General features: G+C 34.8%; 1 protein-coding gene across 3 annotated transcripts in view; it reads right to left on the bottom strand.

Annotated features, from left to right (window-relative positions):
* The window catches only part of BCHE (butyrylcholinesterase), a 65,260-nt gene extending 38,588 nt beyond the window's left edge, over positions 1 to 26,672 (bottom strand). Inside the window, exons 1-3 of one of the 3 annotated variants that reach the window (XM_045036321.1) lie at positions 26,527 to 26,672; positions 20,663 to 20,804; positions 18,511 to 20,035 (exon numbers count right to left, since the gene is read on the bottom strand). In XM_045036321.1, coding sequence (XP_044892256.1) covers positions 18,511 to 20,035; positions 20,663 to 20,723 — 1,586 coding nt within the window. In that variant the 5' untranslated portion in view covers positions 20,724 to 20,804; positions 26,527 to 26,672. 3 annotated transcript variants of the gene reach the window in all.
* Between the last annotated feature and the right edge of the window lie 267 nt (positions 26,673 to 26,939).

Genomic DNA, 26,939 nt, shown 5'->3' with positions numbered 1-26,939 from the left:
TGAAGATGTCTTTGATACAAAAAGATGATTTTATTAAAGCACGAGGACAGGACCAGTAGGCAGAGAGAGCTGCACTGGAGTTGTGAAGAGTGGCTCCTTATATAGATGGGACTGGGGAAGGTAAAGTCAAAAGGGAAGTTTCCAAAGAGATTTTCTTTTTTTTTTTTTTAATTTTTTTTTTTAACGTTTATTTTTGAGACAGAGAGAGACAGAGCATGAACGGGGGAGGGGCAGAGAGAGAGGGAGACAGAATCAGAAGCAGGCTCCAGGCTCTGAACCACCAGCCCAGAGCACGACGCGGGGCTCGAACTCACAGACCGCAAGATTGTGACCCGGGCTGAAGTCGGATGCTTAACCAACTGGGCCACCCAGGCGCCCCTCCAAAGAGATTTTCATATGCTAAAGACTCACAGATTACTGGAGGCCAAGATATTGTCAAGTTGAGGTTTCTCCCTCTAGAAGAGCATTAATATTAAGATAGTAAGGAGTTCCTGGACTTTAGGCCATTGATGTCATTGCCTTTTTCTTATAAGCTGGTGGACACTCTTCTCAGTTTAACCTTTTTTCTTTTTTTTTTTTTTTTTTTTTTTTTGTCCTTTCCTTTTTTGGGTAGGTAGAAGTGTCCAAGGAATATCACACATATCCCACCTAGTTGCTGGGAGGGAGGTGCTAGCTTGTACTTTGTCCTCAGACTGCCTGTGCTCTCTCATCAGATGTAATTAAATACAAAAGATATAAAGTAATCAATTTGGCTTTATGCAATAATTTAGGTAGAGATCAAAGGCCAATCTTAATTTACACACAGTCAATTACAGGCCTAAGTAACAGAATATCTGAATCCAAAGATGATGGAGAAGACAAGATTAGGCTTTGTACTTCCTTGAATTTTAATCATTTTTGTAACTGTTAGGTTTCTTTGACTACCACAATGTTTACCTTGTAATAAAACCCTTTATATAATTACAAGGTCTGAATAATTTATTTTCTAATGATTCAAATTTATAAGTAAACAGGGCATTGCAAATAGTTTTTAGTAATAAATAATTTGAAAATTAAATTTGAGATTGCAAAGTCTAGTGTTATAAATAGAATTAGATTAAAAATCCTGAAAATGTTTCTGGTTTATCTTATTTTTCTCTTATTCTTTATTTCAGGGTTCATTAATATGATTCAAAAGTCTTCATAAATACATTTTATGAAACACTCATTTCCCAGAGGTTATCTTTTCTTAGGTGGAAAAGGAAAAAAAAAAAAGATTCAAAAGCAAACAATAAAATAAACTCAAATGCATATTCAGAGCTTTAGAGATTCAGGCTGAGGGAGAAGTAAACCTTATTTCTGTTATAATGTTAATATTTAGATCAACTTTTTTTTTAATGTATACATTTATTTTTTTTTAATTTACAACCAAGTTAGCTAGCATATATTGCAACAATGATTTCCTGAGTAAGTTCCTTAATGCCCTTTACCCATTTAGCCCATTCCCCCTCCCACAACCCTTCCAGCAACCCTCAGTTTGTTCTCTGTATTTAAGAGTCTCTTATGTTTTGTCCCCCCTCACTGTTTTTATATTATTTTTGTTTTCCTTCCCTTATGTTCATCTGTTTTGTATCTTAAAGTCCTCATATGAGTGAAGTCATATGATATTTGTCTTTCTCTGACTAATTTTGCTTAGCATAATACCCTCTAGTTCCATCCACCTAGTTGCAAAGGGCAGGATTTCATTCTTTTCTGTTGCTGAGTAATACTCCATTGTATATATACCCCACATTTTCTTCATCCATTCATCCATCAATGGACATTTGGGCTCTTTGCATACTTTGGCTATTGTTGATGGTGCTGCTATAAACATTCAAAACAGCACAACTGTGTCCCTTGGATAAATGCCTAGTAGCACAATTGCTGGGTGGTAGGGTAGTTCTAATTTTAATGTTTTTGAGGAAACTCCAAACTGTTTTCTAGAGTGACTGTGGCAGTTTACATTCCCACCAGCTGTGTAAAAGAGATCCTCTTTTTCCACATCCTTGACAACATCTGTTGTTACCTGAGCTGTTAATGTTAGCCATTCCAACAGGTGTGAGGTGCTATCTCATTGTGGTTTTGATTTTTATTGCCCTGATGAGGAGTGATGTTGGGCATTTTTCATGTGTCTGTTGGATGTCTTCTTTGGAGAAGTGTCTCTTCATGTCTTTTGCCTACTTCTTCACTGGATTATTTGGTTCTTGGGTGGTGAGTTTGATAAGTTCTTTATTGGTTTTGCATATTAACCCTTTATCTGATACATCATTTGCAAATATCTTCTCCCATTCTGTCAGTTGCCTTTTAGTTTTGTTAATAGATTCCTGTGCTGTGCAGAAGCTTTTTATTTTGATGAGGTCCCAATAGTGCATTTTTGCTTTTGTTTTCCTTGCCTCTGGAGACTTGTTGAGTAAGAAGTTGCTGTGGCTGAGGTCAAAGTGGTTTCTGTCTGCTTTCTTCCCCAGGATTTTGATGGCTTCCTGTCTTATGTTTAGGTCTTTCATCCATTTTGAGTTTATTTTTGTGTGTGTTGTAAGAAAGTGGTCCAGGTTCATTTTTCTGCATGTTACTGTCCAGCTTTCCCAGCACCATTTGTTGAAGAGATTGCCTTTATTCCATTGGATATTTTTTCCTGCTTTGTCAAAGATTAATTGGCCATATGTTTGTGGGTCCATTTCTGGGTTCTGTATTCTGTTCCATTGATCTGAGTGTCTGTTTTTGTGCCAGTACCATACTGTCTTGATGATTACAGCTTTGTAATACAGCTTGAAGTCCAGGATTGTGATGCCTCCATCTTTGGTTTTCTTTTTCAAGATTGCTTTGACTATTCGGGGTCTTTTCTGGTTCCATACAAATTTTAGGATTGTTTGTTCTAGCTCTGTGAAGAATGCTGGTGTTATTTTGATAAGGATTGCTATTTAGATCAACTTTTGTCTTTATGGTGTTAATCTTTACTTACCTCAGCTCACAATACTTAATGTATTGTAATGTAAACTTGCAAGCTGAGCTCTGACTAACCCTAGAACTAATCTTGAGAAATGTAGCCAGGACTTTAGAAATGCAGGGTGTCCCTTGAGAGTCCCATTCTCCAGTCCCTGCTGGTTTCATAGGGATGTGAGAGCCAGCTCTCACTACAGTGCCCTGTATTTCCTTCTGTTTCCCTTACCTACTCAATGGGGCCTTTACCAAACTTCCCTCTGACACCTTTCTCAGCTTTTGCCAAACTCTGCTCCAACTCAGAATATTTTCTGTAAGTCATCTGACTTGCAGTTAGTTACCAGATTTGGCAAAAATAAAACAAACAACAACCACAAACAGAACTCCCAGCTACATTTGAATTTTAGCTAAACAACATGTGATTTTGTTTACTTTTTAATATAATATGCCCCATGCAGATTTATGGGACATACTAAACACTAAGGAAAATTACTTGTTGTTTAGCTAAAATTCACATTTAACTAGGCATCCTGTACTTTATCTGGCAACACTACCTGTAATATGTTTCTGAAAATCCGTCAGCTATTTTGCATAAAGTTTTGGTTTTTTTTTCAAATTTCCATGCCAACCCAGGAGATAGGTATTAGGATGATATGGAAAGATAGAATTAAATAGGCAGAGAAGGAAAGTTTAGGACCTGAGGTCCCTGGGTAGGAAAAAATACATATTTTAAAACAATGCTGGAAGCATCTGACCGGAGCAAACTCCTTCAGGCATAAGATCCTCTTAAGAATGTAAGACACCACCTACGGTCTTTCAGGTTTCCCTTAGGAATTTGACAAACAAAAGACCTGACTAAAAATAAGTAAACCTTAAAACTTATGCTATACTGGGACAGTGTGACGGTAGTCTGACTCTTCATACAATGGAATTGAGCCAATCAGGAATGGACAACCCAGAACATAGAGTTATCCAGCCAATTAGGGTAAACCTGAGAAGGGACAAGGGGGAAGGGTGATGTTGGAGGATTCTTTAACTGAAAGCCTGGGGTTCCTTGTCTCACCACTTCAAAGAATGAAGAAGTGGACACAAAATGAGCAGCAGGCAAAAGTTTATTAGAGTATAAGATCAGAAAGGAAGAATCATTGTATGAAAGCTCTCTTTACAGAAAGGGAGCATTTGAAAGTGATTGCCTGGGACTATCATCAAGAGTCCTTGTGTTATAAGGTTCTGGTCAGTCTTGCCTACCCTTCCCCCTCCCTTGTTTCTTAGGTTCTACCCTTATTGGCTAGGTCACTCTAAATGCCTAGTCATTACTTTTTGATTGGCTTGTTTCTATTGTATGAAGAGTGGTCTATGGCCATATCCCTCCTTGTGAGTCATATATTTTATGGATGGTCTATTACTTATTTTTAGTTAGGTCTTTTGTCAAATTCCTGAGGGAAACCTGAGGGGGACTAGGTGGTGTCTGTTACATTCTTAAGTGGAACCTTAAGACTGAGGGGGTTTGATGTGGTCAGACACTCCCATCATTGTTCCAAAATAGGTGTTTTTCCACACCCAGAGACCTCAGGTCCTAACCTTTTCCTCTAGGCCTACTGAATCTTATCTTTTCCTATCATACTGAGACCCTCCCCGCCCCTGCCCCATGTATTGAGGTAAAACATCCTTCAACATTAGCACTCCCATATTAAAGATAAGGAAACTAAGGGTAAACAGGATTCAGTTACTTGCTCTTTCCCTTTCCCAATGGCACACAAAAATTCTAATAGGGATCAAAGTATAGGGAAGAGGTACCTGTGTTCCTCCATGACACAACAGGATTCAAATTGGAGCTCTGGTTTTTATTAATACCTGTAGAATTTTGAGAAGCTTAAGCTCTTTAAGCTTCAGTGTCCTATCACACTACCTGTTGATGATGACCATGCTTCCTTAGAGAGCTGCATAATGAAAGTGAAGTCCTGAGAAGACAGCTCATGTTAGCATTTGATTTATTTTAATTGATGCTATTAATATAAGCAACACTATATAGGCTTACAATTATTAGTCCAAGGCCATTTAGTTATTACTTTCTTTTTTAAAAATGATTTTAATGTTTATTTATTTTTAGAGAGAGAGAGAGAGAGAGCTCAGAAGTGGGCCGAAACCAAAAGTTGGATGCTTAACTCACTGAGCCTGCCAGGTGCCCCGTAGTCAGTACTTTCTTCAGAAGATTCTGGCCACACAGTAAGGCTTAATTATTATTAATTATAGGTCCTGTGCAAAGCATATTCCTTAAGGGTTCAGTTATTTTAATTATAACCACATTAATTTCATTTTAACAAATTAATTTTCCTAACAGGGCTGCACAATATTTCCCCGAATGTTAAAGGACACCTGGAAGGCACTGCATAACATGTTAGGTGATCTGCAGTCAATATTGTATTATCACTTATACTAGCTCTCATATCAGAGGTTATTTCCCCCTCCAGCTCCTTGTCTTGCTGTTCCTATGACTTTTCAGACTGTTGTAAAGTTGCTTACTTCCTGCCTTAATTCTCAGGAAACTGCTGCTTCTGATTTGTCTCTCTTCTTAAAAAATAAAGGAATGGTTCTTTCAGAAATTAGGGTACATTAGAAACCAAAAGATTCCAAGTGATGAAATACCACCTTTTCTGTGGAATAAATATCAAAGAAATATTTCATGATAGGTTTTTTTGATGTTCATAATATTTGGGTGGTGGTTTTATTTATTTTCCCTCTGATTTCCATCTCTTGATTCCCTTAGTGTGTGCTCTGCAAAATCCAAGTTACTGATGGCCTGACTTCTAACCAAGTGGTTTGCATTATATTGAGATGCATTGTTTTCCAACATAGAAAATAAATAAATGAGTAAAATTAGGTAGATGATTATGATGCTGACACAAAACCAAAGTAGTCACACTAATCACTGTACTGGTCCCATCAGCACACAAACATGTTGCGATGGCTCTCATAAAAAAGCAGAAACAATTGTGAAAAAATCGACACGACTGGAGCCATTTTAAAATAGAGCCCGAGCAGCCACTGCAAAGAAACTGCTTTACCTGCCTTTGTTTGCACTGGGTCAAAGCCTTTGTACTGGGCAAAAGAGCAACTGTTTTAGCAATCAGTGGGAGAACAGATACCCAATCACAAGACTGACTGCTGTGGGCTCTCAGTCCACAATTGATAACTGAAGAGAAAATAACCTAGAGTGGTTTGCAACTTAACACACATGGAAAGCTCATTAACACCCACAGAAAACCTTTTGCTTTCCTTCAACTCATGTAATTGCCTCTTGCCTTTTCCTCATAAATCAGCCCTGGTTTCACCTACAAGTCAAACACTGGTTGGGTCTCTACCTGAATCTGTGCTCCCCAAATTGCAATTCTTTTATATCAAATAAACATTCCTTTTTCTCTCATCCTGGCTCTTCATTTTAAGCTAGCAGAATCAGAAAGGCTCTTGCTCTCTCTTGTCCCTACATCTCCTGATTCTGATTTGGCTTCCCTGCCACACCTCAGAGTAAGCCTTTTGCAAAAACTGATTCAAATTGAAATTTCTAATTCCTCTTCTCCCTTTCTCTTTGGCATCTCCATTAAGGTTGTACTTCCCACCATTGCATCAAAACATCATGTCTTTGCCACCAATAACCCATAGGCCTTTGTATAAGTTTCATGTAGTTTTCATTATACTCATTCTGTATTTGATACTGGTATCACTCCCTCCTTGCAATGTTTTCTTCATTTGCTCTGGGGAGATACTTTGTTCTTGTAGTTGCTTTTCTAACTCATTGGCTAGTCATTGCCTCTGCTGGTTGCTCTTCTTCCCGACCTCTAGTCTAGGAGCGCTCAGATATCTGCTCCCTCTAAAACCCGTATGAATAAGACAATCCTGTCTCATGGCTTTAAATACCATCCTCATGCTGTTAGATACCAGATTTATATCTCTAACCCCTACCTTTCCCTGGAGTTTTAGACTTCAGTGTCCGAATTGTTATTTTATTGATACAAGTGTCTGAAAAATAGGCACCTGAAACTTAAAAATATTTAAAATATCACATTTGGTTACAAAATCCCAACCACCTCCTCCCATAGGTATCCTTATCTCAGAAAATGGCACCTCTGGTGGCTTAGGTCAAAAACCTCGGAGCATCCTTGCCATTACTTATTCTCACATATTCCACACCCGACTTATCAGCAAATCCTGTCCGATCTTCCTTCAGAGTACAGGCATATCTTGTTTCATTGTGCTTGTCTTTAGTGCACTTCACAGATAATTGCATTATTTTATACATTGCGGGTTTGTGGCAACTCTGCCTCCAACAAGGCCATTGGTGCCATTTTTCCAACAGCATTTGCTCATTTTCTGTCACTGTGTCACATTTTGGTAATTCTTGCAATATGCAAACTTCTTCAGTATTATCATATTTGTTGTGGTGAACTGAGATCAGCGATCTTTGATGTTATTGCCATAACTGCTTTGGGCCACCACAAACCTTGCCTGTGTAAGACAGACAACTTAATTGACAAATGTATGTGTTCTGACTGCTCTGCCCACCTGCGGTTCCTCCCTCTCTTTCCCTCTATTCAGGCCTGCATAATATATGACCCAACCATACAAAAAATGTTAACTTGTGACTAATAGCGCTCTATAAAAAATGCAGATTTTTATATCAAGGAGTTTTACAAAATGTCTAAGTTTCATACTTCCAGAAGCATTATGAAACCAGTAAAAGCATGATTGGAATTATAGCTTTTAAGCAAAACATGGAATTCTAACATTTGTGACCTCCTTGGATTATTATGGTGGTTTGCAAAGGTTTATCAGATCGAATATATTTTTGTAGTTAATATTTTAACTCTTGTCTTAAAACAAATATTACTTTGATATCAATCCTTACAGATACATCAAAAATAATGTAATTTGTATAAGATACTCGATGTATATAATAGAGGTCTGTGAACAAGTTAGCATTAGCATTTCATTCACAATAAATCTACATATCATCCTTTCGGGTTAATAGTACCTATTAAGCTAATAGGAAGGAATCTAGATAAAATATTAACATATAAAAATAAAAATAGGATGCAGTTGTGCTTTTTAGTACTCAGAAGGAAAATTGGAGCAAGAATAATTTCTTGGAACTCACAAACCTGACCAAATACATTTTAGTTAATCTGATTGTGAAACAGTCCGAAAAATAGTATTTTATACAGTAAAATATTTAAAATCACACTATGGTTACTGCATTTTGTTACTTAGTGAAATATTATATACTATTTTGTATGTGACAAGTCTTTTGAAGTATTGAACTTCTATGTTACTGAAATTATGACTTTGTTTTTTAAAAAAATAATTGATTAATCTAATTTCAGATTGAAGTTAAGATTTACAAGTTAAAGAAAAACGTAATTTTTCCAAATACAGAAAGTATGTGGAAAAAAATACAGAATTAATCACATTGTTATTTCCAAGTAAATGGATCATATCAATGTGAGTTTCCATGTTTTAATGAGCCCCTTATACTATAAAAGCATTAGCTTTCTCCTACTTCACTGTGATAAAGTATTCCAAAACACTTAGTCAAACATATTTGAGTTTTATAGCTATCTTCATAGATGTAGCCCTTTGGGAGACCTGGTTTTTCTTTAGTCCACTGTCACTGATGGTAAAATATTGCTGCACTTTGAAATGGTTTTGCAAGTGATCTTATATACATGTTAAACTGTCCCATAATGTAATTCCTCCTTTTCAAATAAGTTACACTAATGCATGTATGTTTTTTTAACATACATTTATATTCTATCTGCTGAATTTAAGGTACTTTACAGGAACACTGCAGCTAAGATTCACTGTTTTATTCCTTACTGAGTAACTCCTCACCTAATTCCTAAAGTGTTGGTGGAGGGGCGCACAGAACTTCAAGTACTGGAACACTGATGCTGTCATGATAGCCATAAAATAAATCCAAGGGGACTGGAACCGTGACCCTTTTGCAAAGTCATCAAAATGTTTCAGTTAGGTTAATTATGATAATGTACCACAAATAATTATAGAATCAGAGGGTAAGGATTTTTTCTTCACTCTGGAAACCACATGAACTATTATCTGTCAGAAAATCTAATTATAAGCCTGATAATAATTGCAGTAGATGACCAGATGACAGTCTTTCACAAACTTAAACTTGTCTCTATATCTCATGATGTCTAATTTTAGCCTGTTCTCTGCCCTTACCCTTGTAACGTTAACCAGGTAGGTATCAGCGTGCTAACATGTTAAAATTATTAGTTTGTCACCAAATTCATTTCCTAAAAATGTCTAATGACTGCTTTCAATAATTCATGGTGATGGCAGCCTGGTGAATGAATAGTACAAGGAAATGAAGTTAATAGTCTTGAGTCACAGTCAATCTTTGCTCTGTCACCTATTAGCTCCAATTCACTTTTCTTCTGTGGACCACACTTTTCCCATCTGAAATGTTAGATAGTGTCATCATTTCATCATTTTTTTCATCCTGATAATAGAATCCCTATACTTCCTACCTGGTCAGTGCAATGGTATCATTCACATTAAAACGATCTTTTACTGCTCTCGTTTTGCTACTTAAGGCATCTCTTATTAAGAAATGGGTTGTAATGGAGTCCTAGGGTATTTATTTTGTTGAGTTAAAAAATAATAAAAATAATTTCAAGTGTAATATGAAAATTAATTTCTTGATGAAGGGGTTTGTATAAACTTTACATAATGAATAGGGACACACACTAAATTCCTATGGAGAGATTAAGAATGAAGAAGCACTGCTTCTTTACTTACACATACTTTGATTTCCTTAGGTTTTTCTATTATCTTTTGAAAACACAAAATGACTGCAGGAGAGGAAGAAAAAGAGCACACAAAGAAAATATACTCATTTGAAAAATAAGTGGGGTTGAAATGTTGTTCTTTCAATTACTTTATTTCCTGTGTCATATATAAGGAAACAAGATATAAACATACCTATTAAACAATAATATTATTAAATCCACTTCACATTATAAATATCAGAAAATATATTATTATAGACTGTGTTCCTAGTAGTGTAGTGAGTATAATAATGTATATGAAACACCCATCCCATGGTGCATGATGTGTGTGTGTGCGTGTGCGTGTGTGTGTATGTGTGCGTTTGTATAAATGAACTTTATTTCTGATTTGGAATATTTGGGATATATCTATATACATGTATATGTACATACATATATACATTTTGAATATTTGTGATGTATATGTACATACGTATATGTATATATGTATACGTACATATGTATATATACATTCCAAATATTCTAAATATATATTTATACATCCCAAATATTCCAAATATATATGTATATGTGTGTGTATATATATATGTGTGTATGTATGCATATATCTGTACATGTGTATATGTGTGTGTCTATATACATATATATATCCCAAATATTCCAGATGAGAAACAAATGTCATTGCTTTAGAAATCTGGCAAATCTGTAATTGTACACATTATAATTAGAATTTAGTACATGGAAGCATACTTATTTTTAAATTGTCTCAATTATTAAAAAAAATTGTTGTGGGGCGCCTGGGTGGCGCAGTCGGTTAAGCGTCCGACTTCAGCCAGGTCATGATCTCGCGGTCCGTGAGTTCGAGCCCCGCGTCAGGCTCTGGGCTGATGGCTCAGAGCCTGGAGCCTGTTTCTGATTCTGTGTCTCCCTCTCTCTCTCTGCCCCTCCCCCGTTCATGCTCTGTCTCTCTCTGTCCCCCAAAAAATAAATAAACGTTGAAAAAAAAATTTTTTTTTAAATTGTTGGGCACTAAGAAATTATGGCTTAGCGTTTAATTTAATCACACCTACTTCCCAGTAGAGAAAACAAGAACAGTTCTTATTTATTTTTAATAGATAAGTGAATCATGGGATTGAAAGTTTAGTATTACATTTTTGTTCCCATATAATTAATTGTTCATGTGCGATAAAGTTTCTTATGGTGTAAGAGACTAAATAATAAATAAATAAAATACATGAGAGTAGCAGTGGATAAGCTTATGTGAAGTTACAAATATTTTGTTAAGTAATTTTTTTTTTGTTTCACGATATCAAAATAGTACAAAGGAAAAGTGTTTTGTGCCATAATATTTATTTCTGGCAAAAGTGTGTTAGGAAACATTAACCACTTTAGAGGGATTCTGAATAAACGAATTATCAACAAAAAGACAGAAGGAAGTTAGCTGCCTTGATTTTGCAGTTTATTTGTTTGAAACTGAACTGATTAGTTAATGTGGAACTGGGATGTCAAACAATTGTACACTTTGGGGGGAAGGCAAGTTTGATTTTAGATAAGGATAGATTGGAGTAGTTTATGACTGGTGGGGAACGGGGGATTAATTTTTTTAGCGGGAAGGAGGAATGCAATTCCCTGCAAATGAGAAGGTAATATTTAAATATGTCAGTGAAGGAAGTATATTTATATGCCCATTTTATAGATAAGGAGAAGTAAGGAATTCTAAGTAATTTGCCTAAAGTGATAGAAACACAAGATCTGTAGAAAGATTGCCACTGGACACGTCAGACCTGTCACATACAATTGGGAAGACTGTGTAGCTACACTGTGAATGTCTCCCCTTGAAGTTGCACACTGGAGGTGCTCTGGATATAGCACCTGGGAGCCTACAGTAAACAAAAGATGCTCTGAAACAGTAGGAAACAACTGGAGGGGTCCTGGAATAATGATCCTACTCTATCTTACATTATGCTACTAATTACGTTTTGGCTATTTACTCTCTTTAGCTGTTCTGGCCTCCCTGGTAAATTAAGTTTGATTTCACCAGTTTCCTGCATAATTGGGATAGTGCTGAATGGATGTCATTAAGTGCTGCTTAATTTAATTCCTTGACCATCAAGTTATTACGTGGACGAATGATTGATGGATAAATATGTGAATTGATATTTCAACATATATTAGCACAGAATATTGGATGTAATGCACATACGGGCCCGTGTGCTATTTGGGTACGGTTTTAAATTCATTTTCAGAGATCGGACTGAGGGAAAAGCAGGAGCAAGCAAAGTACATATAAGTGGTTAACAAAGTCTTACATGATATCGTGGCTTCTGTTTTATAAGGAATTTAAAACGCTACAACTAAGGATACCATATTTGAATACAATTTAGTGCTACCAAAGAATGTTTTCTTATTTTTGCCAAGAAGTAAGTGACAAAAGCTTTCATATGTATTGGAAATTGGTAAATATTCTAAAGTAACTGCAAAAAATGCACTTCATATAAGGGAATGAAAAATATAAAGGTTAGAGTACCCTCAAAATACAAATGGGAGTAGTTTGGGCTTTCATCTTCATCCATGATGGAGTGATTTAAACTGAATTAGCCTTCCCACCATAAACAATTTTAATACTATATAAAAAAAACAAACAAAAACAAACAAACAAATGAAAAATGGCAATGAGTTTCAGGAACCAGGTAATAGGCAGTAGAAGTCTGTGTTATATGAGAGAAGGGAACTCCAAGGTGAGCCCATGTTTACCGTGGTTACTCACAAGAGCATAATTTCTTTTTTTTTTAATGTTTATTTATTTTTGAGACAGAGAGAGACAGAGCATAAATGGGGGAGGGTCAGAGAGAGAGGGAGACACAGTCCAAAGCAGGCTCCAGGCTCTGAGCTGTCAGCACAGAGCCCGACATGGGGCTCGAACTCATGGCTGTGAGGTCATGACCTGAGCTGAAGTTGGATGCTTAACTGACTGAGCCACCCAGGCACCCCACAAGAGCATAATTTCTTATCCAAGATGCAGGGAGCTTAAGCCTAAGCAGTAGAGCGACTTCACTAAGGTCAAGAGACAGAAATAAGAGTTCCTGGATATAGAAGGAGCTAGAATCTGTGGAGCAGGACTCCAGAAAGAAGGAAGGAAGGCTCAAATTTTCTTCAGGGGTTCTCTACAGATCTTTGACTCAGGCCTGGACTAAATATATATATTGGATGAGAGTATAAAGGGGCTGACCAGAGACAAGATGCTGCAGAGCTAAGAGCAGGAAAGAGATGGAAAAGTTGGAAAGTTAATAACTATCGTCAAGTTGTCAGTACTTAATTTACATCTCATTAATACCTCTTTAATGTTCAGTGTCCAGCTGGACGGATGGTCATGCCTTAGAAGTACAGAATACAATAAGACCTAGTGTATCCCCACCCTGACAGACTATTAAACCAACTACCCCCAAAGCCCTCAGTGAACACAGACTTTCGAGTTTAAGTCCTGCCAAGTTGGAGGATCTATAAAATATCTTTGACCTTCCCTGGATCCATTTGAACAAAATATAAAACCATGCTGATTACACATTTGAGAAAAATTCAATTCTATATACATCCTTTAATTGAATGGCCTGGTAAAATAGAAAAAAAACATTCTTCAGTGGAAGCATACATTCTTCGGAGAAGGTTAAAATAATATAGAATTTTTGCTGCATATAATCCACAAAGTCTAGTATAAACTTGAAAATTACTAAGCATGTAAAGACATAGAAAAATAGAAACTGAACCCTGTTATTATATGAACAAACAAAACCTTAAGTTATTTTAAGTATGTTTAAGAACTTAAAAAATAATATGTTTTATGTAGGAGATGGGGAGGGACTCTTGGCAAAGAAATGTAAGTATTTTTTAAAAAGGAAATTTTTATCTGAAAACTAAAGTAAAATAAAAAATTCATGGGATTCATTCAGCTACAAATTGGAGAAGGCAGAAGGGTCAGTGAGCTTGCAAAAAAATCAATAAAAATTATTTAATTTGAAAAACAGAAGAAAAATTGAAGAAAAGAAACAAATTTAGTCACCTGTGGAATAATATTAAACAACCTAGTGTATGTATAAATGGAGTTTGAGAAGGAGATGAGAATGAGGAGACAAAAAGAATATTTGATGAAATACTGACCCAAAATATCTCAAATATGACATTAAAAGTCAACAAGAAGAATCTTAGTAAACTCGAGATAAAAAAAAAAATTCATACTTGGAAACGTCATGAATGAACTATTGAAAACCAAAGATAAAGAGAAAATTTTGAAATCAACCAGAGGGGTGAAAAAGCAGATATTGCATACAGGGAGAAAATCATATGAGTAAAAGCTTCACATCAGAACTAGAGAGATAAAAACATTACGGAACACATCTTTAAACTGATGAAAGAGAAGGAAAAAAAGATCAACTCAGAATTCTATATTCCTAAAAAAAAATCCTTCCATTCAGGTAAAATAAAGACATTTTCATATAAAAGAAAACAGACAAAATTTGTAACTAGCCAATGTACACAATGAGAAATCCTAAAGAATGTTCTTCACCATGAAGGGAAATGATACCAGATGAAAACTAGAATCCACAGGTAAGAAGAAAGAACATTGGAAATGACAAGTCTGTGGGTAAATACAAAATATTGTTTTCTTTTTTCCCATAAATTTACATAAATATAACTTATGGTTAAAGTGAATAAGATTTTAGGAGAGATTTTATATTACACATTGCCTAAACATGTGGCAGCAATATTGAAAAACATCAAGAATGCATGAAATGATATTGTTAGTCTCCTGACTTTGTGAGGTAGTAAGGGTGAAAATAGAAAATGGGAAGCATGAGCACTGGGTGTTGTATGGAAACCAATTTGTCAATAAATTTCATATATAAAAAATAAAAAAAAAAGAAAATGGGAAGCATGAATTGTGAAGAAAGTGGGAAATGCCAGTTGCAAAATGAAAAATGTTTCGATATTAACTCTAAGTTGACTTTCATAAGTTAAAGACACAATTGTTAGCCCTAAAGCAACCACTGGAAAACATATTAAAGGCAAATTAAAATGTCTATATAAAAACTAAATTGAAAAAAAAAACTTTCAATTAGGGTAAAATAATTGGTGGATTAATCACACCAATTGTAAGGAAGATTTCTTTAAAAATGTAAGTGGAAGAAAAGGATAGAACAAAACATGCAAACATAAGTATAGGAACCTTGACCTGTCTATCTTAATATTAGGCAAAGCCAACTTCAGGATGAAGAGACATTTCATAATGGTAAAACAGCCAATTAATCAGGACTACATAATTCTAACTATGCATAGAAATTAACAGCATAGCTTTAAAATACTAAAAGAAATTAGGAGGGCAAAATGGAGAAATGAGTAACACCACAATTACAATTGAAGATGCTAATACCCCTCTCTCAGCATTTGAAGCAAGTAGACAAAATTATTAGGAAGAGTATTAGAAGACCTGAGCAATTGTGAACTAATTAATTTATGGAACGAATCATACCAAGTAAACTAAAGAGCACATAAAATAATCATCCATATAGTCATATACTGGGTCCTAAAATAGTTCTTAATATATTTCACAGGGAAAAATCTTAGAGTATTGTCTCTCACCAGAATGGAACTAAATTGGAAATCAACAACGAAATATATAGAAATTATCCAAATACTTGGAGGTTAAATAACAGTCTACTAAATGACCCATTGGCAACATAAAAAATCACATAGAACAATTCAAAATTATTTTGAATTTAATTATAACAAACAGTACAATATATACTAGACATTATTTGTTAAATTTGTTAAAACATTTTCTGAGCCATGAACTTGATACCTTGTTTTTCTGAAGAATTATTACAACTCCTACTTCTACTTTTTTTATTTTCTTAATGCATTGTTTTTGGGTTATGAAGAAGTAGAAACCTGTAGTTTCTCAATCTTGGAATCATTCACTTTGGGAATGAATAGTTAATTCTTTGTTGTGGGAGCTGTTCTGTGCTTTGCTGGAAGTGTAGGAGCATCCCTGGCTTCTTCCTTGCCAGCATTACCCCCACTCCCAGTTGTGACACTCAAATACAGTTCCAGACATTATTGAATATTCCCAAGTGGGGGGGGGGGAGGGGCGGTGAGAGCATGAGAGGGTAGAGGATTAATCTCCCAGCATTGAAAACCAGAGTTAGAACATCATGTTTGTGGTAAGATAGATGTGGACGGATTTACAAACTGTGTATTTGCCAACTTTGTTTCCTTTGGAGTTTACTTAACTATTTTAAACTTTTATATTTATTCATAGATATACTTTGAAAAAAGGCAATTTATACCAGGAGATTAACATTATGTTTGCCATCAAGTTAACTGTTAGCATGTATGAAGTATTATTATTTCTGTTCAACTGTGTGAATATGAACTGTAAAGACACTCCCTAACTGAAATGACATCATGTGTCAGCTAAACTACACTGAAAAGTTTACTTTAATCTTTATGGCTTAAAATCTTACTTATATGAACTTGTCTTTATGATTGAAATGTGTTAACCTTCATATATTTCTCATTAAAATATATTAATAATAGAAGTAGATTGGGATTAAACAATATATTCTATTAAGTGTCAAAGATTCTCTTCGTGGAACTCTTGCTATCTGTGTGTCAAGATATATTCCACATCAGATTCTCAGTGTTCTCCATTGTGACATGAGAAAATACAAATTTTCTGGTAATTTCAATATGCAAAATATAAAGTCCTTTAAAAATTACAGGCCCATCAATAATCTTAAGAAATATATCTCCTTAAATTCCTTACAATCTCTAGAATTATAAGAAAGAATTTAAAACATTAAAATGATTTAATATGGGCATAGCCTTTAGGCAGAGAACAAAATGAGATAGAAATAATTCTAATGCTTCTCCAGTAATGATGATCCTTCTTCAGCAGAAATTTGATGTTGAGAAGGCAAAAGATATTGCACAACTACAGGTAAATTAATAGCCCACAAATCATATATATATATATATATATATATATATATATATATATATATATATTTTTTTTTTTTTTTTTTTTTTTTTTACTCATTCTAGCCTGTACCTATTTTTGCTCAATCATTGGATAACATTGGATAGCCAAATATTTGATGAATATGTTATATACCAATGGCAGTAACTCTAATGAGTGGGCATCCAGTAAAACCAGTTTCTCTTTTCAGAAGCCTGTTTAGTCTAGGTTAGGAGGCTCAGCATATGATGAAAAATAGCACAGAGACAAATTACAGTCAATCACTTCTGTGGAGAGTGAAAAGAGGTCCAAAGCAATTATAACTTTAAGAATTAAAGATATGCTTGGTGAAACATGTGGGTGCTCAGGATCTTCAAAAAAAGAGTGGGACGTGTGTCATTAAAAGGAAAGGTAGACATTTTAAACAGGGCGCAGAGCAAGAGCAAGGCTCTAAGGTGTATTAAGCTTGAAATCTTTGGCATTCATGAGATAACTGCCCTGCCAAGAAGCCAGATATTGTTGGGGAATATGGCTTGCAGTAAGATTATAAAAGCCTCTTAATGAAAGATAGAATTTTAGCTTTAGACACAGTGGATAAGCATTAAAAAGTTTTGAGAAGAATTATATTATACAAGTCCTTTGTAGAAAGATATATATATATATATATATATATATATATATATGTATATATATATATATATAGTGACATGAAGTACAATGAATTTCAAATGGAGGTTGGAAAAGAAAACCGGAATGCAATAATACTAGTATCAACATTTTTTCAGTTATAAAAGATATTATGACAGATTGGATTAGCACATCCATCAATTTGTGTGTCTATAAGTATTTCTTTTAAACATAGGTGCTCAAATTTTTATTTGTTTTGTTCTTCCCATGGATACAAGGTATCCCAATATATAAAATTCTTTTTAGGATTACAAAAAAAACCTTATATCAATGCACATGCATTGATACATTTGAGAAATACACAAATTAGAAAATACATGTGAACAGATTATTTTCTTCTGATTCTTGAGGATATAATATCACAATATTTATAACAGATGAGGAAAAATGGGTTCTTTTGTCATATGTCTGGTTATCTAATGTTAGCTATATGACTGCTCAAATGCAAAACAGCTTAGCTAAACATGGGGACCCTTGTAGACGCCCTTGTCCAATACAGATCACTTGAAAACTCTGAACAAACCTAGTAGGGGAAAAATTGATAAAATGCCAAACTCTGCATTTGTATTTGGAGTAATCTGAGGGCCAACTCCATCACCATCTTGCCCTTTGATTTTCCTGATCAGGAATGTGTTTTTTCACTACCTCTGCTTAGAAGCATGAAGAGAAGATATATTCCTGCTCTTCCCTAAACCTGTAAACATTATACATTTCAGGTTCAAGAGTATGGTCACAAGAGCTTTAGTTTTCAAGGTAAACATCCACTTCCATACAAACTTTGGCTAGTATTACTGAAGTACTTCACAGTATTTTGGAAATGAAATCAGAAAATGTTTTTTTTTTTTGTAAAAGTCATTTGATGATTTATGTTAAGTACCCTGATGCAAGAAATTAAAATTCATTACATAATAAAAACCAAAACTAGCTTATGGTACAAAAAGAATAAAAAACTAAAACATGTCTGTGCCTTTAATGAAGTCTACACCACAGAGCAAGCAGAGTTAAGCAAAAGCAATCACAATCAAAACAATTCCAAAAATCAACACTTACCCATATTTTGCAAAATTTGCCCAGTAGTTCATGATGGATCTGCTCAAAATTTCCTCAGCTCTTGTGTAATTAACTCTTCTTTCCAGAGGCAAACCAAAGACAAACTCAATTTCATAACCATGCATCACTCCCATCCATTCTGGCCAAGGAAGTTGGGAAGATCGGTGTTCAAAATAGTAGAAAAAGGCATTATTTCCCAATTCTGAGAATTTTGTGGTGAACTCCAATGCAGGGCATATGATATTGTAATCTCCAAGAACATCATCCAAGGCCTCACGGTACTTTTCAGCTCTCTGATCATCTAACAAGTCCACATAATAAAAAAGAATCGCTTCCCTTCCAAATTCACTCACTCCTGGAAAATATATTTTTAAACCTTCTTGAAATTCTTTTCTAGTTATGATACTGTCATTATCTTTGCTGAAACCAGGAGCACCATATACTAAAAATGCTGTCCCTTCATCTTTATTAACACCCACCAAGATCTGGGTTTTTTTGAACTGTCCAAGTTGGAGTAGTGTGTCTGGCATATCAGTGAGAAAATCACCATCCACGACTGGACCAAAGTTTACAGATAAAAGAGTATCAGAGGGGACAACCAATAGTTCATTCAGTAGAATTTCCTGGGGATCTTTGTTTCGAAGGCATTTGATTATCTCTGTGTCATTTTCTTTAGAGCAACCAATAAATTTAGCTAAGGTCAGTGTTCTGTTCTTGGCTTCATCCAGAGACATTACTGCCCAAGGGGCATTAGAGGATCCACTTTGCAGAATGGCTCTGGTAAACAATGGCTGGCTTCTAGGAGAAAGTAAATGAAGGCTAACTGAACCCGCCCCTGCACTTTCTCCAAAGAGAGTTACACTTTTAGGATTTCCACCAAAGGCTGCTATATTTTTTTGGACCCACTGTAGTGCCAACTGTTGATCAAATAAGCCCATGTTCCCTGGTACCTCAGGATTTCCTGGTAAAGCTAAGAATCCTAGGGCACCCACCCTATAGTTCATTGAAACTACAATAACTCTTTCAACCCGAGCCAGAAACTTGCCATCATAAACAGGTAAAGATGATGTTCCGGTTTGAAAACCACCACCATAGATCCATATCATTACAGTAGCATTTTTTGGTTTAGGTGTTGGAATCCACACATTCAGGTATAAACAGTCTTCACTGAGATCAGTGTTTGGGTTCCACATCTCTGATCCAGGGAAGCCTGGGAAACTTTGATCTGCATTCTGATAGCAAGAATTTGCATATTTTGTGGCATTCCAAATATCGGACCACTTGGTCAAGAATTGTGGCTTTTTGAATCGAAGTCTACCAAGAGGTGGCTGTGCATAGGGAATTCCCAGAAAGGCTGTCACCGTGCCATCAAGAACTGGCAAGTTCATCCCTCTGACTTTTCCATTCTTGGTTGTAATTATGATGTCTTCTTCCGTGTGTGACTTCCCAATGAGCACCCAGAGCAGAAGAAACCGCAAGAGAAATTGGATGCTTATGATTGTACCCTTGCTCTGCATATTGATTTCTGAAAGAGAGGTGATTAGGGAGTTTTAAAAGCCTCATGCATCAAGTATTATATTTTATTTATGATAATTAATTAAAACACAGTAGTTATAATTAACCCTACCAATTATGAAAACTAATAAATCTGCTACCACTATTAAGGTTTTATAAAAAAAAAAAAACAGAAAATGCTTGGAGATATTTCAGTTTTCAATTTAGAATAGAAATAAGTGGAATGGAAAAGCAGAAATCATTTCACTTTGGAAAGATTCATTATCAAGTGTCTGCAAAGAAGATTTAGTATTTAAATGTTTTTAGTGTTTGTTTAGTTTTGAGAGAGAGAGAGGCAGAGAAAAATAGAGCACTAGTGGGGGAGGGGTAGAGAGAGAAGGAGACACAGAATCCAAAGCAGTCTCCGGGTCTGTCAGCACAGGGGCCTGAAGTGGGGCTTGAACTCAAGAAACGTGAGATCATGACCTGAGCCAAAGTCGGAGGCTTAACTAACTGAGCCACCTGGGCACCCTAGAAGATTTAATATTTTCAAGAGGAAGTTTGTCCCAGGCATATATATATATATTTCTCCACCATACACAGACCCACCAAAAGTGGAATTAAGTAGTAGTCAATTTATGACAGATATAATTTCTACCTTGGTTAGAGGAGGAAATACAAGCTTGTGTATTTTCTGAAATACGCACTGTTCTATTCATGGCCAGCTTAGACTTCTGTTATTGTATTTTTCTGTTTCCATGGTCCCTTCTGTGGTCCTTTCTGCCTCATGGTTTCTTCCTCTACACAATTCAGAAGAGAATTTGAACAATCTGTTCATAGAATACTAAGTAACAAAAATACAGCAGTTGTCATTTATCTTAAAAATTGTGAAAACGAACACATCTGTGACTCCTATAAAGAACTATGGGTAAAACTGGAAGAGAAGGCTGCAGACGTATAACACACAAGTTCTGGAAAGTGAATAACGAAGAAATTCCTTCTCTATACCTGAATTACAATGTCAATAGAGAGAACCAGTAGCTGATAATATATCCTGTGGGAGGAGATAGTTTGAAGGAATTTAACACTCAGGTATTACTCAATGCACATCTATTATTTGTTAATTGATTAACAACTTGTGATGATAAATATGTTGACATGATCAGATTAGTTGCATTTTGATAGTGGACAAAATTAGTGAAATTAAGAGAACTAATGCTCAGAAATTACTGGAAAAGGTAGAAGAAAAAGCAATATTTGACATTTAAAAAATATTTATTGATGACATGAAGAGATTGCTTATGGAAATCAAAGTTTTATTAAAATTTCATAATTCACACTTGAATTTCTTTGAAATTAATAAAATTTAAAACTCAGATTCTGAAACTCTAAATGACAAAGAGGGACACAAAAATGTAATGCCCATATCAATAAAAAAAAAACTACCATCTTTATATAATTGAAAGAAGACCTGATTAAAACGGTCAAATACAAACACTGACTCCATCCACACAATAATAACAAAGGTCCATAAATGTGCAAAATTTTTTTCTTTATTATTTTTGGTATTATAATTGTAAAACAATCTGTGTCTAAGAAGCTAATCATGTGAGCATTGAGAAATTGTATTAGCGTGTGTGTGTGTGTGTGTGTGTGTGTGTGTGTGTTTAATTTAGATTATCTCAGAAGGCAGAGAAGAAGGCATCATCCTGAAAACTGTGCCAGAGTTATAATTTTCACATTTTAAATCAACCTCATTTACCACTGCTAATAGTGCAGCTAGTGATCAAAAAGTATTTCTTGAGCCCCCCAAAAGATCTAAATTGATCAATTGTATACAGTATTTTGTTCAGTGTACTTATAGATCTCTTTATCTCTATCTCTGCCTCTGTCTATATCTATATAGCTATACATGTAGATCTTATTCTTTCAATGTCCATAAGTATATGCATATTTTTACATATATGTCTATATATAATGATTATTCTTATGATAATCAAGTTTTAAAAAATCAAAATGTGAAATTATTTTATGTTCTCAAATTTGATACAATTGAATCTGTGTTAAGACCATTGAAATATATTATTGAAGTATATAATATCTTAATACTATTTCTATATTATTATATTTCTATACTATGATATAATATTTATATTATTTATGATTATATTATATTATAATCTCACGCTATTATGATAATGTAATAATAATGTAAAGTTTCCTGTAGACTTGACAGTTGCTAATGAGATTTTATATTTCTGACAGTTTAGGAGTTTTAGAGGCATGGCTACCACAGTCTTTTTTTTTTTTTTCCTTTTGATAATTTCTAAGCCCTTTCTTTTAAATAAATTTCAGTGACATTTGGAGAACAAAATGCTGCAATGGATTTTTTTTTCTTTTTTAAAAACCTGTTTGGGAAGGAAAAAAGAATTAAGATACCAAGTGGGTTTACTTTAAGCTGCATTTCAATAGATTAATTGCAGCATCTCTGGTTGGCTTCATTCCTCCCTGTGGCCTGGCTCAAGCTATGTTCTTCTGAGTCTGAAGCAGAGATTGTCTGGGCTTTTTTCTTGGTTTTATATAAATATTATTTTGCATTTATTAACAAAACACCTAATGCTAATAATTTTTGGTCTCTGATACTTTTCAAACATTTGTTGTACAGTTTATTAATTTTATTGCACAGCAAGTATAATACCACCGAAATGTTTTGTTTTTGCATGTAATTAATATATGCAATAATCTTCCTTGACTATTTAAAAAAAATATCTACTATAACAGTTAAAAGGTTGTCATATCATTCCCATGCCACTTAGCTTGATTTACATAACTGTTTCTTATATGGTTTTATTTATATTTGTGCTGAATAGGTGTTAATGTTGTATAGTATGATTCATCCAAATAATAACTAAGCTTGCTTTTTCAACCATTATCTGTGAGTCATCATCTTATAAATAATGTAATTAGGAACATTCAAAAAATTCATTGTAAGCATGTGTTCACTGCAAGAATGGCAATATAATTCCAACTCACTATCATGCTACCTGTTGGAATGTTTATACACCATATTATGAAATCTAGACTTTAATACAAAAATATCATGTGCTCACATACTCATTGTTAGTGTAGGCTAATATTTTTATATTTAGCCGCAGCACTTATTTAAATAAGCATTTTCATAATCTGGTATTCTCTAGTCTAACAGGTTTCTCTGTAGTTTTACTACTAAGAGATATTTGTATTTTTAGTATATGCTATCACATGATTAAATAATCAAAAGATAAATAAAGGAGACTAAGAAAATTTTATTAGTTTGTATGTCTAAATCTTTATTTTTTAACCAAATTGATGTTTATTCATTTTTGATAGAGAGGGGTGGGGAGGGGCAGAAAGAGACAGGCACAGAATCTGAAGCAGGTTCCAGGCTCCAAGAGTCAGCACAGAGCCCCATGTGGGGTTCGAACTCACAGACTGTGAGATCGTGACTTGAGCCGAAGTTGGTCACTTAACCAGCTGAGCCACCCAGTCACCCCATATATATCTAAATCTTTATTAATAATTAAACCATTTTCTTCAATAAATTCTAGTGCAAATTGGCTAATGTCACACTAAATAAACAATTTAAACTCTGAGAATACATAACACGTTTACTATAAAGAATAGGGAAAATTTTCATACCAAGAACAACTGAATATCTAAATTTAGATCACTTAACTTACTGTCATAGTTTTTGAAAGAAAGGCAGGAGTTTTTGTTTGGAATTGAAAAAGAAATTGAATGATGGAAGTGGGAAGAGGAAAAAGCTGAAATATATTTAAGACTATAGTATTCTAAGGATATCAAGTGCTCTAGGATATCAAAATGTACTGGCCATCTTTGGAAAATATTCTAAACTTTGAATAGTAAAACTTTGAAAAATAAAAAAAGGCAAAAATACATTTTTTTTGGATTTTTGATTTAATTTTGAAAGCATCAGTTTTAAGAAATATGTTATGCTAGGGGCGCCTGGGTGGCGCAGTCGGTTAAGCGTCCGACTTCAGCCAGGTCACGATCTCGCGGTCTGCGAGTTCGAGCCCTGCGTCAGGCTCTGGGCTGATGGCTCGGAGCCTTGAGCCTGTTTCTGATTCTGTGCCTCCCTCTCTCTCTGCCCCTCCCCCGTTCATGCTCTGTCTCTCTCTGTCCCAAAAATAAATAAAAAACGTTGAAAAAAATTAAAAAAAAAAGAAATATGTTATGCTATAAGATATGGGTGTAAAACGATTGATAGAAAGAGCTATTTATTTGCCATAAATTTGCCATAGTTGATTATCAAACACATTTTCAAAATAATTGGCCACCCACGGTCAAGCAAATATTGATAACAGTTTTCTCTGAGTGTAATTTCCGTTTTTAAAAACAGTATAATATGTATTTCTATATAAAAATAAAGCTTCTTGGGGCGCCTGGGTGGCGCAGTCGGTTGGGCGTCCGACTTCAGCCAGGTCACGATCTCGCGGTCCGTGAGTTCGAGCCCCGCGTCAGGCTCTGGGCTGATGGCTCAGAGCCTGGAGCCTGTTTCCGATTCTGTGTCTCCCTCTCTCTCTGCCCCTCCCCCGTTCATGCTCTGTCTCTCTCTGTCCCAAAAATAAAATAAACGTTGAAAAAAAAAATTAAAAAAAAATAAATAAAGCTTCTTAAAATAGTCGGGCAGGAGACATCTAGATGATATGATCTAGAACAAGAGTCTCTAAGATGTATTTGGCCAAAGTAAGACAGTTAAACCTTTATACCAAACCTAAAAAGCTTGTTTTGTTGCAGGCTATCTGAAGTGGGCAATTGAGGAAGTCTGTTTATAATAGACTCTACCACTGCCTTTCAGGGATCTTTCTGATATCTTGGCAATAAAAGAATGTGTACAGATAGAAGACACGATGTTACGTATTAGAAATGTTAAGATATGTATCTCTCCTCAACTCGGAAGAATATTCACAAAGTCTTCCTTGTGTGAATAAATCAAACATTTAATATTAGAGAGATAACTTGGGTCTTCTTTGAAAGTTGAGTCTGGTCTTAGGTTGACATCTATTCAACTATAATTCTCTAACATCCTGTACAGTTCAGTTTCTAAGAATAAGCAGATTTTGGCATGAAAGCATCAGTATGAAGACAACATGTAATTTAAACATGTTATTAATTTTTATCAAAAAACGACTCAAAGCAGAAACTAAATTTATAAACAAGATGTGACTTGCTAAGATATTATTAACTTATATTTCAAAAACTGAAATGTGGAATAGATCTCAAGCAGTTTCTTAAGGTTAAAGAAGCAGAGCATTAAAAACAAAAAACAACGAAAGAACAACAAATCTAGGAGAATAAAACAACTTTGCAAATCCAATTAGAAATTTTATTTGTCATTCAAAGATAATGTTATTTCAAAATCACAGAGAATTTCTGAAGATCTTCATTTAAAGTATAAAGACATTTAAAAACTCATGTTCATCCTTAAGAAAGTTCCTATTTACATAAATGAAATATAATTAAGCTTACCATCAGTATGAGATAGTTTATATTATGGAAGATATTACATAGACTAGGGATAGAAACTTCTGGTTGAGTTTATTACTATGTTATACACTCATAAAGATTGGGAAGGCCTACTCTTGAAATAAAAGGAAATTATATATGGAAATCCTAAACAATGAAATAATTTTGTTCACATTTCAGTTTACTTTTATCATTCATACATATTACACTCAATGTTCAATACTCTGATTAAATAAGTACTGATATCATCAAAATAAGAGTAGATTTGCCAGACGACAGGATGAATAGAAAATCTATATTTCTAATTGTTTCCATAATAATAGTAATAATAGAAAATTTCCAATATTTTGCTATACTTTAAATGCACATATTAAAAAAAAAAGAGGACAAACAGGACAAAGGTGGGGGGAGTTCGTAAATGAAATTAGAAAACAGAATTTTCTTTTAGATACAAGAAACTTACACCTCATTCTTTGCCAGTTTGATACTGGTAAAGTTTCAGATGACAAAATGTTGATTAAGAAAAGTACCCTGTCAAGCCAGACAATAAGAGGACTATTCATTTCATTCCACTTAAAAAAGAAAAAAAGAAAAAAAAATAGACTAAGACAGGTCAAAGACCATTTTTATTACCCTTTTCAGGAGAGATTCACTAAATCATGCTTTTAAGGGCAAAATAGAGCATAAAAATATTTCCCTCTGCCCTGAGAACATACATCACAGTGATTCCACAAGTGCTGCGGTCCTTTACACAAAGTTGAATAAATTCATTATTTTCTCAGCAGTTAAATGGACTCAGTTTGCGTTCCTTGAATAATAGGCAGATTTGATGCATGTGTCTGCTGGCTCGCTTCATCTGTCCCATTTGCAAAAACTGTCCTCCACAGAGCACCAAAGGGGCACAGCAGACAAGTGAAGGGATAACAATCCTCCTACAGAATGAGGTTCACCGCAAGTTGCATCTCTACACGAACACGTAAATTCTGAGCAGCTTACCTGACTCACTGCAACAAAAGATGATAAAGTTTGCAAGGAGTGAAAGTCATGGAATACTTCAGGGAAATGCAGAATGCAGCTGCTGCTCCAGCCTGTAAATTGGACTGCACTGACATTACAATCAACTGTTACTGACAAAGCTCGCGAGAGTTGGCAGCAGCAACTTGATCTAGAGGCAGCCAATCTTTACACTCTGACATCTGTTCAGAGGCTAATGGTACGAATGCAATAGTGATTCATTTACAAAAGTATCACTAGATTCTTTACGAATTGCAGGCGCTAGTTTCAGAGTGAGGGGAAAAAAAGAGAAGCTGCTTTAACTAACAGAAGCTGATATTGAACAGAAAATGCACGTGTTTTCCTTTTTAAACACTACCAGAACTTTTAAGTGTTTTTCCTCTTTTATAGAATAT

The sequence above is a fragment of the Felis catus genome, chromosome C2, assembly GCF_018350175.1.
Source record: "Felis catus isolate Fca126 chromosome C2, F.catus_Fca126_mat1.0, whole genome shotgun sequence".
NCBI classification, from domain to species: Eukaryota; Metazoa; Chordata; class Mammalia; order Carnivora; family Felidae; genus Felis; species Felis catus.
Note: the sequence above shows the minus strand (reverse complement) of the source record. Positions and strands in the feature narration are given on the sequence as shown.